A 14024-nucleotide genomic window follows, 5' to 3' on the forward strand; every position below is an offset into this window, starting at 1 on the left:
TGCTTAAATGCCTGAAAGTTTCATTACAATCTAGCGAGCGGTTTCGGAGTCCATAGGGTAGGGCCTATAGACTACATAGCCTACTTTTTTTATCGATTTAGATTGAACAAAAAAGAAGAGAGAGAGAAAAAGGGTACATACTTATATTTATATTATTAATTTTGCCTACCGGTAGCCTTATAGGCTCTAAAATATTGTTTTTTACTATCTACTAAAAACCAATCTTATCTTCATTTTTTTCAATGTCCATTTTGCTACTACAGTCCTGGTTCTTGGTGTGGTAAATGTTTGTCTGGCCACCAGCCCCGGTGAGGTGGTCCATAGTGCAGAGGCCCGTAGAAGGTGGCATATTTAAGCAGGTTTGCAGCTTGGTGATCTAGTACCTATGTCCCCCAAATACAATTCTAATCGTCAATAAATCTCATGTCATCCAATTATCTCACAAACATATTGAAGTTACTTAGAATATAACTTTGTATTTCTTATTTGCAGGCTTGTTTGTGGCGATGTTAATGGAAAATTTAAAACGTTGTTCTCCCGAGTTGAAAAAGTCAACAAAAAGAATGGACCATTTGATCTTTTACTATGTGTTGGTAATTTCTTTGGTCCAAATACGTCAGAAGAAGAATGGAATCTTTATAAAACTGGGAAGAAATCAGGTAGGCCCCCTAGTATAATTTTTATTCAAAATGAAAGATCCTAGATGTTAACTTAGCAAATAAAACAAAATGTAAAACCTCTTGGTTTTTAACATTAGTGAATGAGTACCATTATTTCTTCGTAGGCAATTTTCGTGCTTAAGGAAATGCTTACAGCACACATTTTGACATAAGGTTTCTTTCTTATTGGTGCACGATAGAATGATTTTCTCTTTACCCTCTTTTACAGTTACGGTACAATAATAAGGTGATATACTAATAAGTTAGGTTGTTGATAATAATTTGAGTTCATTTTAAAGGTTTAATCTGACTAAGGTTTATGTTATTTATAGGAAATGTAATACAGGGTGTTTTTAAAAGAATGCCTGCATTCTAAATGGTAATTGTTTGGATACTATTCAAGGTAACTAAACGTTTTATACGTCAAATTGAAGCTGATATAACTAAGTTTTGTATCCCGTGTAGCAAGGGAGGAAACTTTTACCTTGGCATGCTAGAGACAGTTGCGGGGTGATAGGCCGCTATTGTGACTCAAACGCCTGACGCCAGTCGCCAGTACGACGTTTATGGCGCAAGAGAAGGCACAGATTGTAATCTGTAGTTCGCAGAGTTTATATCCATTGCTAAATTAAACTAAATTTAAATCTACTTGATGATAAAGAAACTTGAAACTGGTTTAATAAGTTTCGTGGCACCGAAATGTTTTGAAAAGACATTCACCTGGCCGGCTAAAAACAAGTGATGGCATAGTCGGAGAAATCCGACAATTCTGCATCGGAAGTCCAAAAAAATCTATTGCCCGATGAAGTATTCAGTTTAACAAACCTAAATTGGTCACTTTGTTATCTATGAAAGATAGAGTCTTTGGGCAAAAAAAGATTCAGTTAAGACATCAGATAAACCCGCCGATCGCCCTAAGCGTACAGATCAAATCAAATCAAATAAAAAAATCCTTTATTCAAACAGTACATTTCTATACATGAATTGTGTCAAGTCAAGAATAAACATAACTATACATTTGGCATATTTACATCACTAATTAATTAAGAGCTATAATCTATATGTATACACTTTCTCCCCTACAACTACTTACGGTTCAACCATTACAACTAACTATTGATTTGCATACTAATAGCTAATTGAAAAAGTCCCCAATCTTGTAGCAGCATTTATCTGATAACAATTTGAATAAACTGGTTTTAAATCTTTTAAAATCTGTCAAACCCTTTATGGTGCTAGGCAGGCTATTATACAATTTTATACCAGAGTAATATGGAGAATGTTCAATGGTGGAGGTGTTATGTCTAAAGTATGTAAGGCTATTCTTTTGTCTTGACTTTTGTCAGACTTTGCCAGTTTTACGCTATAAGATAACGCTATATAAGATTGACGAAAATATGAATTTTATTAAATCATTCCGAATTGTATGATAGACCAAGAAAAAAACTTTGTTCTTTTCCCTTCAATTTGACGTTTAAATCGTTTAATTATCTTGAATAGTCCCTGAGCAACGACCGTTTGAAATCCCGGCATTCTTTTAAAAACACCCTGTATAGTAGGACCTCAATATCTGTAGAAACTGAAAATGAAAGGGTAATAATTTTAGGTAAATTTTTAATCGGTGAAAGCTTACTCAACATTGCTGTCCTCTGCACAGAAGACAAATTACAAGGGTACCTCTATCGCCTGTTAATGTTTTATATTCTTTGTATAGCTGACGACATGACATAATGAAAAATATTATTGATTGCAAAACAGTAAAATTTAACTTATCAAAGGCTCAAAGATTCAAAGATTTTATTAGGCCATTTTTAAAAAACATTTAAACAACATTTAAAACCTTAGACTTTTAAAGGATTTCTGTTTAGCACTGTGATTTACTGGGATTGCAAGGGAATTAACTTAGGTAACAAATTTGAGAACTTTTGAAAGTTTGACTTATTGATATCCTATAGTATTAAACTTGTCTTTGTTATTTAATAGGATAAAACTGTACGCTATAATATAATGTTTATCAGTTTATCATAGTGTAAAATCTAAATATTAGTCTGTATTATACCTATAAGTATATTATCCAATAAGTTAGTCAATAATAGAGGCATGTAAATATAATACTTAAATGTTTGCTTTATTGAAATTATTTTTCCTACGCTTTCCCATTTGTAATACAACATTCTATTAACAGTTGGTTTTTAGTTCCAGTGTATACAAACATATTGGGACCTAACGACGAAGAACAGTTGAGGTTTTACCCTGAAATAAACGGGAGTGAACTTGCTCCAAATATAAGCTATTTAGGTAAGTAGGCCTAACTTTAATTTGCTGAATGGACAAAGATTAATGGATGAATTTTCAATGAATTAGATGATTTGTTTTACAACTGATTAAAATCAGTTTGTCCTTCAGCCTGGACCATTTGTTAAAAGCTCAACTGAGCTCCCTCAATTCTAGTTAAGCATAAAGAGTTTTGGATTAACTTAACAATAATAAAATATATTCATTATTGCCAGAAGGAATGCATTTCAATAGTTTGTGATAAAGATTTTAACATATTTTATGGAACATTTTCAATAATAAGTAGGTTAATCATGAGGTTAGAGTTCTTTCCTTTGAATTAGATGCCAATTTGATATTATTAGGAGTTATTCTGGGCCCATGGAAGTGCTATTAATCCAATACTGCTACACCCAACATGCTATCCAGATTTGTATGGCTGAGTTTTTAGATGATTGGCCATTGACAGTTGTGGGGAGTTTGCAGAAGAATCAGCTTACATGTACAGTACCTCTTAGCAGATGATGTAAACCTAATCGTAAACCTTTTAAGCTTAGGTAGTAGTAATCTAGTTCATTTGATGCACATAGGGTATTTCTGATTAAGTGATTTTAAAATGTTTTAAGACTAGTAGCATCTGCTGTTTGCAACAATGTGATCCATCAGCTGTTTGACACAACAACGTGGTACACAGCTGTTTGAAACAACGTGACACATCAGATGGTACATATGGTACATCAGCTGTTTTACCTGTGTAGGAAGAAGAGGTGTGTTCAGCGTGAGCGAGGGACTGAAGGTGGCGTATGTGAGCGGTACAGAGGGAGACAGAGACGCTGCTACACGCTTCACAGCTGCGGACGTGGTGAGAGTGCGAGACTCCTGCGTCAAGGGACAGCCGTCATACAGAGGCGTGGATGTACTGCTTACGTCTCAGTGGCCCCAGGGTGTCACACAGCGAGATGAGAAAACCGTGAGTTAGATCCCATTAATTATAATAATAATTTGCAAAGATGATTAGACTAGGCCAAGATATTTTGTGTTCAACAGACTTGTTTGAAAATGGTGAGTTATATAATTTAGCTTAAGTTTTATGGATGGTAATCCTTTAAATTGCATTTAGCAATTAAATTTGGTTCAAAATTTGGAGCCACTTCAGGCTATCCACATCCTATTTTAACCATCTCCTGCTAAAGGCTGTCATAAAAAACACAAAACATTAAGTGTACCAAAAAACTTACACATAAATTACATGAAAACAGGAACTAACATTAAATATCAGTAGATTGTGGAAAGACTATTCTTTAAAGGTGGGTGGCTCTCATTTGGGACTGAACAAGTTGTTGAACACAATTTGAGGTATTATCATAAGTGGGTATTTGTTCCAAGATTGAGCAGTAATTAGGAGGATGTAATAACGGAATTTGAGAAAAGGTTAAAGAAATCTGTTAAACCTTATAATAGTGTACGGTGTACGATTTATCTTTTTTTAAAGATAAATTGTACTGGCTTGGCCCCGTGTCAGGATAACTTAGATGTACAATTTAAAATAAAAACATCACCACTGTATAGTGAATTTTTAATTTTATGATTAAAATTAAAAAGGAAACCCTTAATGACATTGTCAAAAAATTGAATTCTTTTTATTATCTGTCAATTAAATTCACAATGAGGTCGAATGAGTTTGATATTTACAGAAAAACCAACCCAAAAAATAGGTTTATCACTCAAGATTCTCATCACCCTCCAGAACAAAAAAGATAAGCTTTTAATTCAATGATTTATCACCTCTTAAATACCCTACTGTCCCAAGAAAATTATAATAAATACATATAAGACATGGCTTAGTAATGGATATGAGACCAAAATTTTAGACAATATGTTGACCAAAGCTAAAAAAAAATAACAAAAGGAAAAGAACTAAACTAGAGCCAATCAAAGACAAGAAAAAATGGATAAGCACTACCTATACCAAACAATATAAAGACAACAAGAAAAAGTTTAAGAAAAATCCTGAACTAATGGTTTCATTTAAAGTGATAAACAAAATAAAAAATATTCTTGGAAATCCTAAAATTAAATTATAAAATACGACAAAATCTGGCATTTATCAAATTCAGTGTGACAGTTGTGAGGTAAAGACAAAAAAAATGTAATAACTTTAATAACTTGATTCAAAGAACACACTTCTTACATAACACACAACAGACCTGAAAAATCAGCAATAGCAAAACATTGTTTAGAAACGGACCACACATTTTCAATCAAGAAATACTAAATTACTAAAAAATATAACAAAATCCAATGAACTAAATGCATGGGAATCATTATTTATAAATAAAATGGACAAATATTTAGTACAAAGTTATAGGTGTTGCAAGTTAAATCTACGGTAGACTCCCTCTTATCCAGACTCCTTGGGACCGAGGCAGTCCGGATAACGGCTTTTCCGATTAAACAGACATCCCCAAAAACTTGTTAAAACGGACCGTTTAAATGCATAATGTATACAGTATACTTGACTTAAATAAACACAACCTTCAGTTTTCAGGGTTGGTACGGTCAGGGAAAACCTGGAAAACCTGGAAATGTCAGGGAATTTTGTTGGTCTGGAAAAGTCAGGGAAAAGTCAGGGAATTTTGGAAAAAATCTGGAATTTCTCTTGAAAGACTACATTTTTTACAGATATGCTACATTTTGCATCCACGCCTCAATACTTGGTCAAAAACATCAAAGTTTGACGAAAACATTGATGTAACAATAACATCGGGAACCTACCATCGATATAAAAAAACATCGAACATCGACAGACATTCTATCATCACCCTCTGATTACTGGCTTTAATTGAACGCACCGAGCTCCCAGTGTTTCTACACGACCAAAAGAATATAATCCCGGTCACTGGGTTAAGAAATCCCGTTTAATCCCTTAAGATTTTTGATGTTAAATTCTGAGTGTTAAATTAGACATATTGTGTTTAAATAGTTGTTTTAACATTGCTATTATATTTTGTTAAGGCAATTTTTTCGATTGGGGTTAGTTTTTCACTAAAATAAAGCATACTAGTTTAAATAAAAACGGACGTCATAGCCAAAACTGCTGTTTTATCCCACATCGCCTTCAAATCCCGCTCATGCTCTAAAAATCCTGTTTTCGGGATAATAATCCCACGTATGGAAACACTGCTAGTACCGCGATGCGCGGAAGGATAGGCCTACATTCATCGTTTCAATTTCAATACGATACTGAATACAATTCCTCATTGAATTTATACCAATACTGATTCAACCTTTAATAAACTAAAAAAAACTGCACTTGTAGGAGTTTCTAAATAAAATTGTATACTGTTAATTGAAACATTTAATAGTTTAGTTTGGTACTACTTTTTGTCTCCGGTACAAGCATGGTAGTTATTTTTCCAAGATCACATGTTTCTTCCGATATAAACCGATGATATCGCAAGCAAAGTATCGATATATATCAGTATCAGAAGCACCGTATCGTCTATCTGCTAGTGTCAAGTCAAGGCCAAGTAGAACATAAAGTGTAAGGTTAAGTTAGTTGGTACTCTTAATTTTCCAGATTCCAGATGTTTAATTCTTTCCTTATTGGTTTTATGAGTAACAAATAAATAAAAGGTTAAAATACCTGCTTGTCGCCTCGTGGTCCAAGTATTGTCCTAGTGGATTATGTACATTTCGGCGCGAGCGCCATCGTCGGATCCGTATAAGAACTGTTTACACTAAACTTCCCTGAAGAGGTGCGTAAGATGTCCACAACACAAAACACATATAAAAACCGGTCGACCGTTATTTAACATTTTTTACTTTTGCTACGCGTGCACGGGCAGGATATGGAGGCGCGCCAGACGTGTGTCGAGACTCGACTGAAGACGGTAGTTGGTCGTGATCTGACCTTTGTCCTGGTGACGTAGCTAGTGCAGCATTGTTTCGGCTATTATTCATTTGTATTAAGGTTTCAAAAAGAATGTTGGGTTGCAGGGTGTTTTTGTCGTTTAACAGGTTGTTTGTTTCAATTTTAGAGGCTCTGTAAATTTCGAACTGTTCCAATGCCGTCATTGTTCGGCCTTTTTGGCAAATATGTAAAGGCTGCAAATTTGTTGTTATATCAGTATAACTATGGTTACTGGCTACCAAATGGTCGGCGAAATTTGATTTTTGAACGATGGTTTTCTTGGGAAGATGTTCTTTAAACCTCTTTACAAAGGGCCTTCCAGTTTGGCCAATGTAAAACTTATCACAGTCATTACAGGTTATTTTATAAACTCCTGTTTTTTGACAAAAATCCTGTGGTGTATTTTTTACGGAAAGGAGATTTTGGAGTTTGTTCGATGTTTTGAAGGCTACAATTTGCCATGCTTTTTCATCTGGTTTTTCAGTGTATGGGGGAGGTTGGTTCCAAATTCAACTGATACATACTCCATTCGCTCTTTATTGTTATCAGTGCTAGTAATGGCTTTTTTCTTGATTATCTGTTTATTGGTTAAACTATCGATCAATTTAGGGCTGTATCCATTTGAGACGGCGATGTATTTAATTATGTTTAGCTCTTTTTCATAATCATCGGGGTTTAGGGGGACGGTGAGCATTCTATGAATGAAACTATTGTATGCTGCTATCTTGTGTTGGAAGGGGTGATGGGAAGTTTCATGAATGGTGGTATCAGTGGCTGTAGGTTTCCTGTAGATGCTGAATACAATCTTATCTTTTGTTTTTGTTAGTGTTAGGTCTAAGAAATTGAGTTTTTCGTTTTCTTCAAATTCTATTGTAAATTTTAGCTGTGGATGAATGTTGTTTAAATAATTGTTAAAAAGCTGGATTTGTCTATTGTTGCCATTATACATGATGATGATATTGTCAACATATCTATGGTAGAAAATGATACGGTCCTTGTATTTGTTGGTATTGTCTGTCCATAAATGCTGATTCTCCATTTCATTTTATATGTGTTTTGTGTTGTGGACATCTTACGCACCTCTTCAGGGAAGTTTAGTGTAAACAGTTCTTATACGGATCTGACGATGGCGCTCGCGCCGAAATGTACATAATCCACTAGGACAATACTTGGACTACAAGGCGACAAGCAGGTATTTTAACCTTTTATTTATTTGTCAATCAATTGGTCCGGAAACACAACAACAAAATATGAAATTTATGAGTAAACTATTTAGGCCTACATTTTTTCTAATAATTTTGTATTCTGACTATTCGATATCGTCTTACGGTATACCTGGAAAAAGTATAATATCAGTCTGGAAAACCTGGAAAAGTCAGGGAATTTCATTTTCCAAAATCAGTACCAACCCTGGTTTTGTGATGTGTCAGATGATGCCATCGACATATAAAACTAACTGGATCGGCTGCTAGGCTCCGCGACCCGAGCCAACGACCGGGGTTGCGTTTTAGATTTTGCAGGCGTCATGTGGGATTAAGCGTCTCGCTGCGCCACATCTTAGCATTGTCGCGGCCAGGACGATGCACTTTATCCAGCCCTTTACTCTCTACTAACACGATGTAAGGCATTTTAATAATCAATTTTCATGAACTTTTGTACAAGTAATAAAAGTGTTAAAATAACCCTGTAAATAACCGAGTTTTTTTAGTTATTAATTACAACAATTAATAAATATTAACTGACGGTGGATATTTCACACTGAGGTTCCTTAACAAATATAATTTAAATTCCGATTTTAATTTTTTATGATGGAATCTATATAAATATAGATTAGATACAAATAAGTTATCGTTGGTGTTGCACCTTATTACAGCCGTATTCAATTTAATTGATGTCTTAACTGTATAAGTTTTGCTGTTTCTGTCTGGATTCCAAAATGTTCGTTTATGCTAAGACAATGATAACTCATTTTAGTAAAACATTTGTTCAGCAAACCATCATGAATCGTTACGATTTACGTTGTTCATGTATCAATAGTTCGTGGCCTATTTTGGTAATTTGTATTATAAATTACCAATCTAAATCGTCTAATAGTACTTCATTTCATATTGTAAGCCGTCATTTTGACAGCATTTCGGGTCATCTTCGGTCTAAGCAAATATAAATTATTATTATGATAAAATTGTATGATTTTGAGAAAGATTTCAAATACTAATTTTATATGTACTTTTTATGCTTGAAGAGTAGTAGCCCCTAGGCTGTTTTGCCGCACCAGCTGATTTGACCGTTAAGCGGAAATGACGTGTAAAGCCGGAAATGACGGGGGATTTGACAGTTAGGTACGATAGGGGTGGAAATGGCGTGTTTTATAGCGGATTTGAGCTGACGTCATAATTAGGATGATCATATGATTTTCAAGGTCATTTGTTTGTGTTTTAAAAAAAGGAAGCTAGCCTACAGTTGTAGTGTAGGATAGCTTCCTTGTTTTGTTTATTGTTTATTTGTATAAAACATGAGGGATGACAATAACTTACATACTATTACAATAAATAAGGAAAACATGTGCGAACGTACGTATCTAGAGTGAGCGTTTGCTAAAGTGTAAAACGAATGAGTTTATTGGTGGCCTTTATAAAGGCCGTTTTGTGTAGTTCGGCGACGCTTGTGTACTTGGATGTTTACTTCTTCAACTCCTCTATTGTATTATGGAGCTCTTTCCATCTTGCCATGTCTGCATTGTGCTCGGCCCATTCGATGTTGTCTCGAGGCTGAGCGCACCAAACACGATCAAATTTGCGTCGAATCTCTTTCTCCTCCTCTAGCAGTTGAAGTAGTTTTTTTTCCTTTCGTTTTCGCTCCTGCTCTTCTGCTTCGATGCATGCTTGGTGTAGGTCAGAGTCTTCAATATCACTTGTCCACTGTTGTTGTTGTTGTTGTTGTTGTTGTTGTAGGTTGGCCATCTTGTGCAAAGTAAACGAGAAAGGTTGAGTTGACTGGTGAAGAGCTGGATGCGAAGTGACTGTTGCGTGTAAAGAAGTGCAGGTCCCTGACGAAGTGGGCGGAGCTAAAGCAGTAGAGGTGGGGGAAAGTAGTAGAGGTGGGGGAGAGCATCATGAGGGCATCATTCCATCCGTTTTAAAAGTATTTTGATTCTACGTCCCTTGTCTTGTGAGTGATGTTTCCGTTTTTCTTGATACGTTTTACAATTACATTGACAATAGGAGAACGATTCACATTTTTTACAAGCCATTCCATCTACTTGACATTCAGGTGTTTTGAAACACTTTAGATTACAACAATAGTATTTTAAATCGTATTCCGATTTGGGATCAAAAGATGAATTGGAATTACACTGTGACATGTTGCTCGACTGAATTCTAAAACAAGAATGAAAAGCAATGTGTTGTGAGCTGCTATTTATAGTGCAAGAGTCAGCAGCTCTCATGCATCTGTCACAAGTTAGTCTACATTTTTCCATAGTAGGTTAACCATTTGTGTTAGATCGTGTATGTAATTTTGATGCTTGTCTTGATATGTTTTACACCTACATTTGCAATAGCCAACAGACTCACATTTTTTACAAGCTTTTCCATCAACTTTACTTTCAGGCTTTCTAAAACATTTTAAATTACAACAATAGTTATCCAAATCGTATTTGGATTTGTAAACAAAAGGTAAATTGTATTTACGCTGTGACATGATGCTCGGTGAATTGTTAAAACAAGACTGAGAGCAACTGCGTGTAAGACCTGTTATTTATAGTAAAAAAGTTCAAGGTCATTTGTTTGAATTTTAAAAAAAGAAACAACATATCAGCATATAGAATTAATTATATGCTGATATGTTGTTTCCTCTTTTAATTTTTTTATTTATTTTTTTAATGACAAAAACATTTAACAAACATATGTACATAGATGGTTATTTACAGAAAAAAACTTAAAACTAACATTGATGGGTGATGTGTAGAGATAGTTCAGTGGAATTGTTTCCGCAAACTCCGTGTGATACCAAATAGAGGGATCCTGGTTGAATACCTCGCAGGTCTTCGTTTTGTAGTTGCTGTACAAATCGTCTTGGAAGATAAACTTGAAATTTCGGTTCATCACCTGGTGAAAACGGTGCCTCGCTCAGTGATGCTAAAATTGCGTCTCCATGTGAAGTTTCTGTCTTCTTCAGCTCGTGAACGATGTAGTGTTTGTGTTCCTTCAATTCGTGACATTTCTTAGTACTTAGAATGCTGGATTTGGACTGGGTGTTGAACTGATCCACCAAAGACTGGAGAAACTGTTGTGAAGCCATTTTCTTGATTAGGACTACCCTGTGAGATGTTGCCTCTGCGATGTCTGGAGTAATACTGATGAGGATCCTGAGACTGTCCACTGTATTTATAGCACACGTTCCCCCCTCCACTGCTATTTCCTTCGTAATACTTCCACTGTTGCTGTTTGAATTTATTTTTGTCCCAATAGTGAAGAACTAGAAAATTAGCTAATCGGTATGCGTTTTGTAGTGCACATTGTGTTACTGTGCGATAAGAGTGATCTGTTAAAGTACAAATAGGTCCATAATTAATTTGATGATCCTTGTCCATTCTTATGTCGAAAACATCGTGATATGTGTATTGTTGTATCCATTGTCTTTTTTCCGATCCTCTTGTATAAATATGGGAAAACTTGTTAGAAAAATGATACATGATATTGTTCAAGTGCTTATAGCTTATCAATCCTTCGTTCCACTGAATATGGTGAAAATGTTTGGTTATCCATTTGTTTGTTCTTCTTGCTTTGTCATTCAATTGGTTTACTGAAAATGGAGCTTCAAATATAAACGGGTATACGACATGTGTAATCAAATCTAAAATCACTAATTCTTTTATCACAAATTCATCTTTGTTATCACGAAATGCTTGAAATTCTATTACACAGGGTTTTATATCCATAATGTTTAACCCTATCTACACACCACCACGTATAGTGTTCAACTGAATTCACACCGCGCCTTGGTCACTCTTTTATACTGTTTTTCTTTAATTACACTTCTTGGGTTGCTGGTTCTTCTTGGTTTATAGTTTCATATTCTTCAACAGCTTCTATCGCTTCTATCGCTTCTTCATCAATTGATTCGAAGTTCCTTAACTGTCTCCACATACCAACTTCATGAGGCAATCTATTAAAAATAGATGTATCCACGTGTCCGTATAATATGGTGCTTTCCGGTTGTTTTTCCAGTGTATCAATTAAATACTCTTTGATGATTGAACTTGAGAATACAAGTTGTTTCATATATCTAGAGATAGGAGACGTTGCATGCATTAAAATGTAGAATTCTTCACGTGAGAGTAAAATTTTACTTTCATGTTGAGTTAAATCTCTAAATCGTACTTGTAGTGTTCCACGATTCTTTACTATGTCAATTTCATTGTCAGAATCCAAAAGTCGAATATTAGTTTTCCTTCCGCAAACATTAGTATTTAAGTAACATTCAATTAGATTTAAATGTTTTAGAAAAGATTCCCATGCCGTTTCAGAAAATATAACCATTTTTGTACCATGCTGCAAGATTACTGTAGGTGTATATTCCGAAGATTTCATTAGTCCAGCTGTTACACTTTTACCCAAACATAGTGAGATAGGATAGTAAATGCGTAGGAAAACTTCTTTCAAAATATTAATTGGGATTGTATCTTCATCTTTCCGCTTCCTTTTAGTGCCATTTTTTTTAGTTTTTTCTTCTTTTTCTTCCTTGTCCTCCTTGTCTTCTTGTTTTCGAAACTTTAAAAACTCTTCTATTTCATTGACGATTTCTTGATGGTTTTCTTGATCCAATAATGCTGCTTCCTCTGCATCCTTTTGTACGACTGATGGAGAACTCATTTTACTCATGATGTAGTGTAGGATGTTACCCATTCAACGAACGAGCAAAGACTGATTGGTGGTGTGCGAAGCTCCTCCTTTTATAGCCGACTGGTGGTTGTGGTGAAACTCATTTACAACACTGTTTTGACTAATCCCGTCAATGGTGTGTACGTTACAATTTTATCATGCAAAATTAAACAATATGCAGATGTTGCATCAGGAACGTTCTCTTCAAACTCCATTTCTATTTTTATATCCACACTTGATGACTTTACAGATTCGTTTTGTTTTGAACAATCTATTACAATTATTGGAGCTTTTGATTCGTACTGCTCGGGAGACAGTATCGGGGTGTTTGTTTTCCCGTAGTATGAACTTTGGAATCTAGCGTACATATCATACAAAACAGTGTACCTCTTCTTAGTGAAAGAAATATTAAAGTTGTCGTAAGGGAAAAATTGTGAATTAAGAAACACTTTACAATTTGTTAGTTTGCAATGATCAAAATGACCGGCATTAGCTAGTATATTATTCCTTTTTTTTGTTTGTAGTGCAAATATTACATATCTTGCTTTTTCCAAATGAGTAGATGTTTTTACAGTCCATGTATGTCTTTGTGTTTTAGGTAAAACTGGATATTCATGAAATTCCCAACTTCTGAATGGTATTACAATATCTCTATCTGATTTCAGTTGTCTCAACAGTGTTATTCTATGTTCGTCATTTAATCGCACATGTGGTACTCTCCAAACGATTTTGTCCAAAGTTAAATTCCAGTCTAAATTTGCATCAGTGGTTCCAGTTGCTGCGCAAATAGTATCCTTATCATTTGATGATCTTAATAACACTAATTCCTGTTTCACATTTATTATTACTCTTCTGTAATCTTCAGCAAAGCCTAGAAATAATTTCAATGGTATGTAGAAATCAAAGTTCCCTGCAGAATCAGGGGTGATTGTGTCGTTATCGGGTGCAACCCATCCTCCAATTCTTAACAAATTCTTCTCGTTTTGTGTCAAAGATGCTAATCCTTTTAATGTGCTTGTTAAACCTACTTTCTTTGTAGAATCCACAGTTACTCCAGATATTTCATATCTAATTTCATCAAATAAAAATGCCATTGGATTATTGATAAAAGGAACGGTGGTTCCAGCTGTTCCATCTTTTTTTGTTACTCTTCCTTCAATATATAGATAACTTTCGCACGGAAGAGTGTAAATATCCTGTTGTTGTATAGGAATTCTAATTTCATCATTATTATTCAATTTTGACGAAGCGTAGGGGTTGTGCGTGTGATACTCCTTTTCCCATAAAGTCTCGTCG

The 14024-nt window shown here is 34.9% G+C and overlaps 1 protein-coding gene across 1 annotated transcript in view; it reads left to right on the forward strand.

Moving 5' to 3' along the window:
- Positions 1-14024, forward strand: part of LOC128997394 (CWF19-like protein 1) — a 51880-nt gene that overhangs the window by 1836 nt on the left and 36020 nt on the right. Inside the window, exons 2-4 of the mRNA XM_054423031.1 lie at positions 493-659; positions 2856-2957; positions 3692-3903. Of these exons, the coding sequence (XP_054279006.1) occupies positions 493-659; positions 2856-2957; positions 3692-3903 (481 nt within the window). The remainder of the gene's footprint in view (positions 1-492; positions 660-2855; positions 2958-3691; positions 3904-14024) is intronic.

The sequence above is a fragment of the Macrosteles quadrilineatus genome, unplaced genomic scaffold (genome assembly GCF_028750875.1).
Source record: "Macrosteles quadrilineatus isolate MER2022 unplaced genomic scaffold, UCM_ALF_1.0 Scaffold_6__1_contigs__length_79288215, whole genome shotgun sequence".
Lineage (NCBI taxonomy): Eukaryota > Metazoa > Arthropoda > Insecta > Hemiptera > Cicadellidae > Macrosteles > Macrosteles quadrilineatus.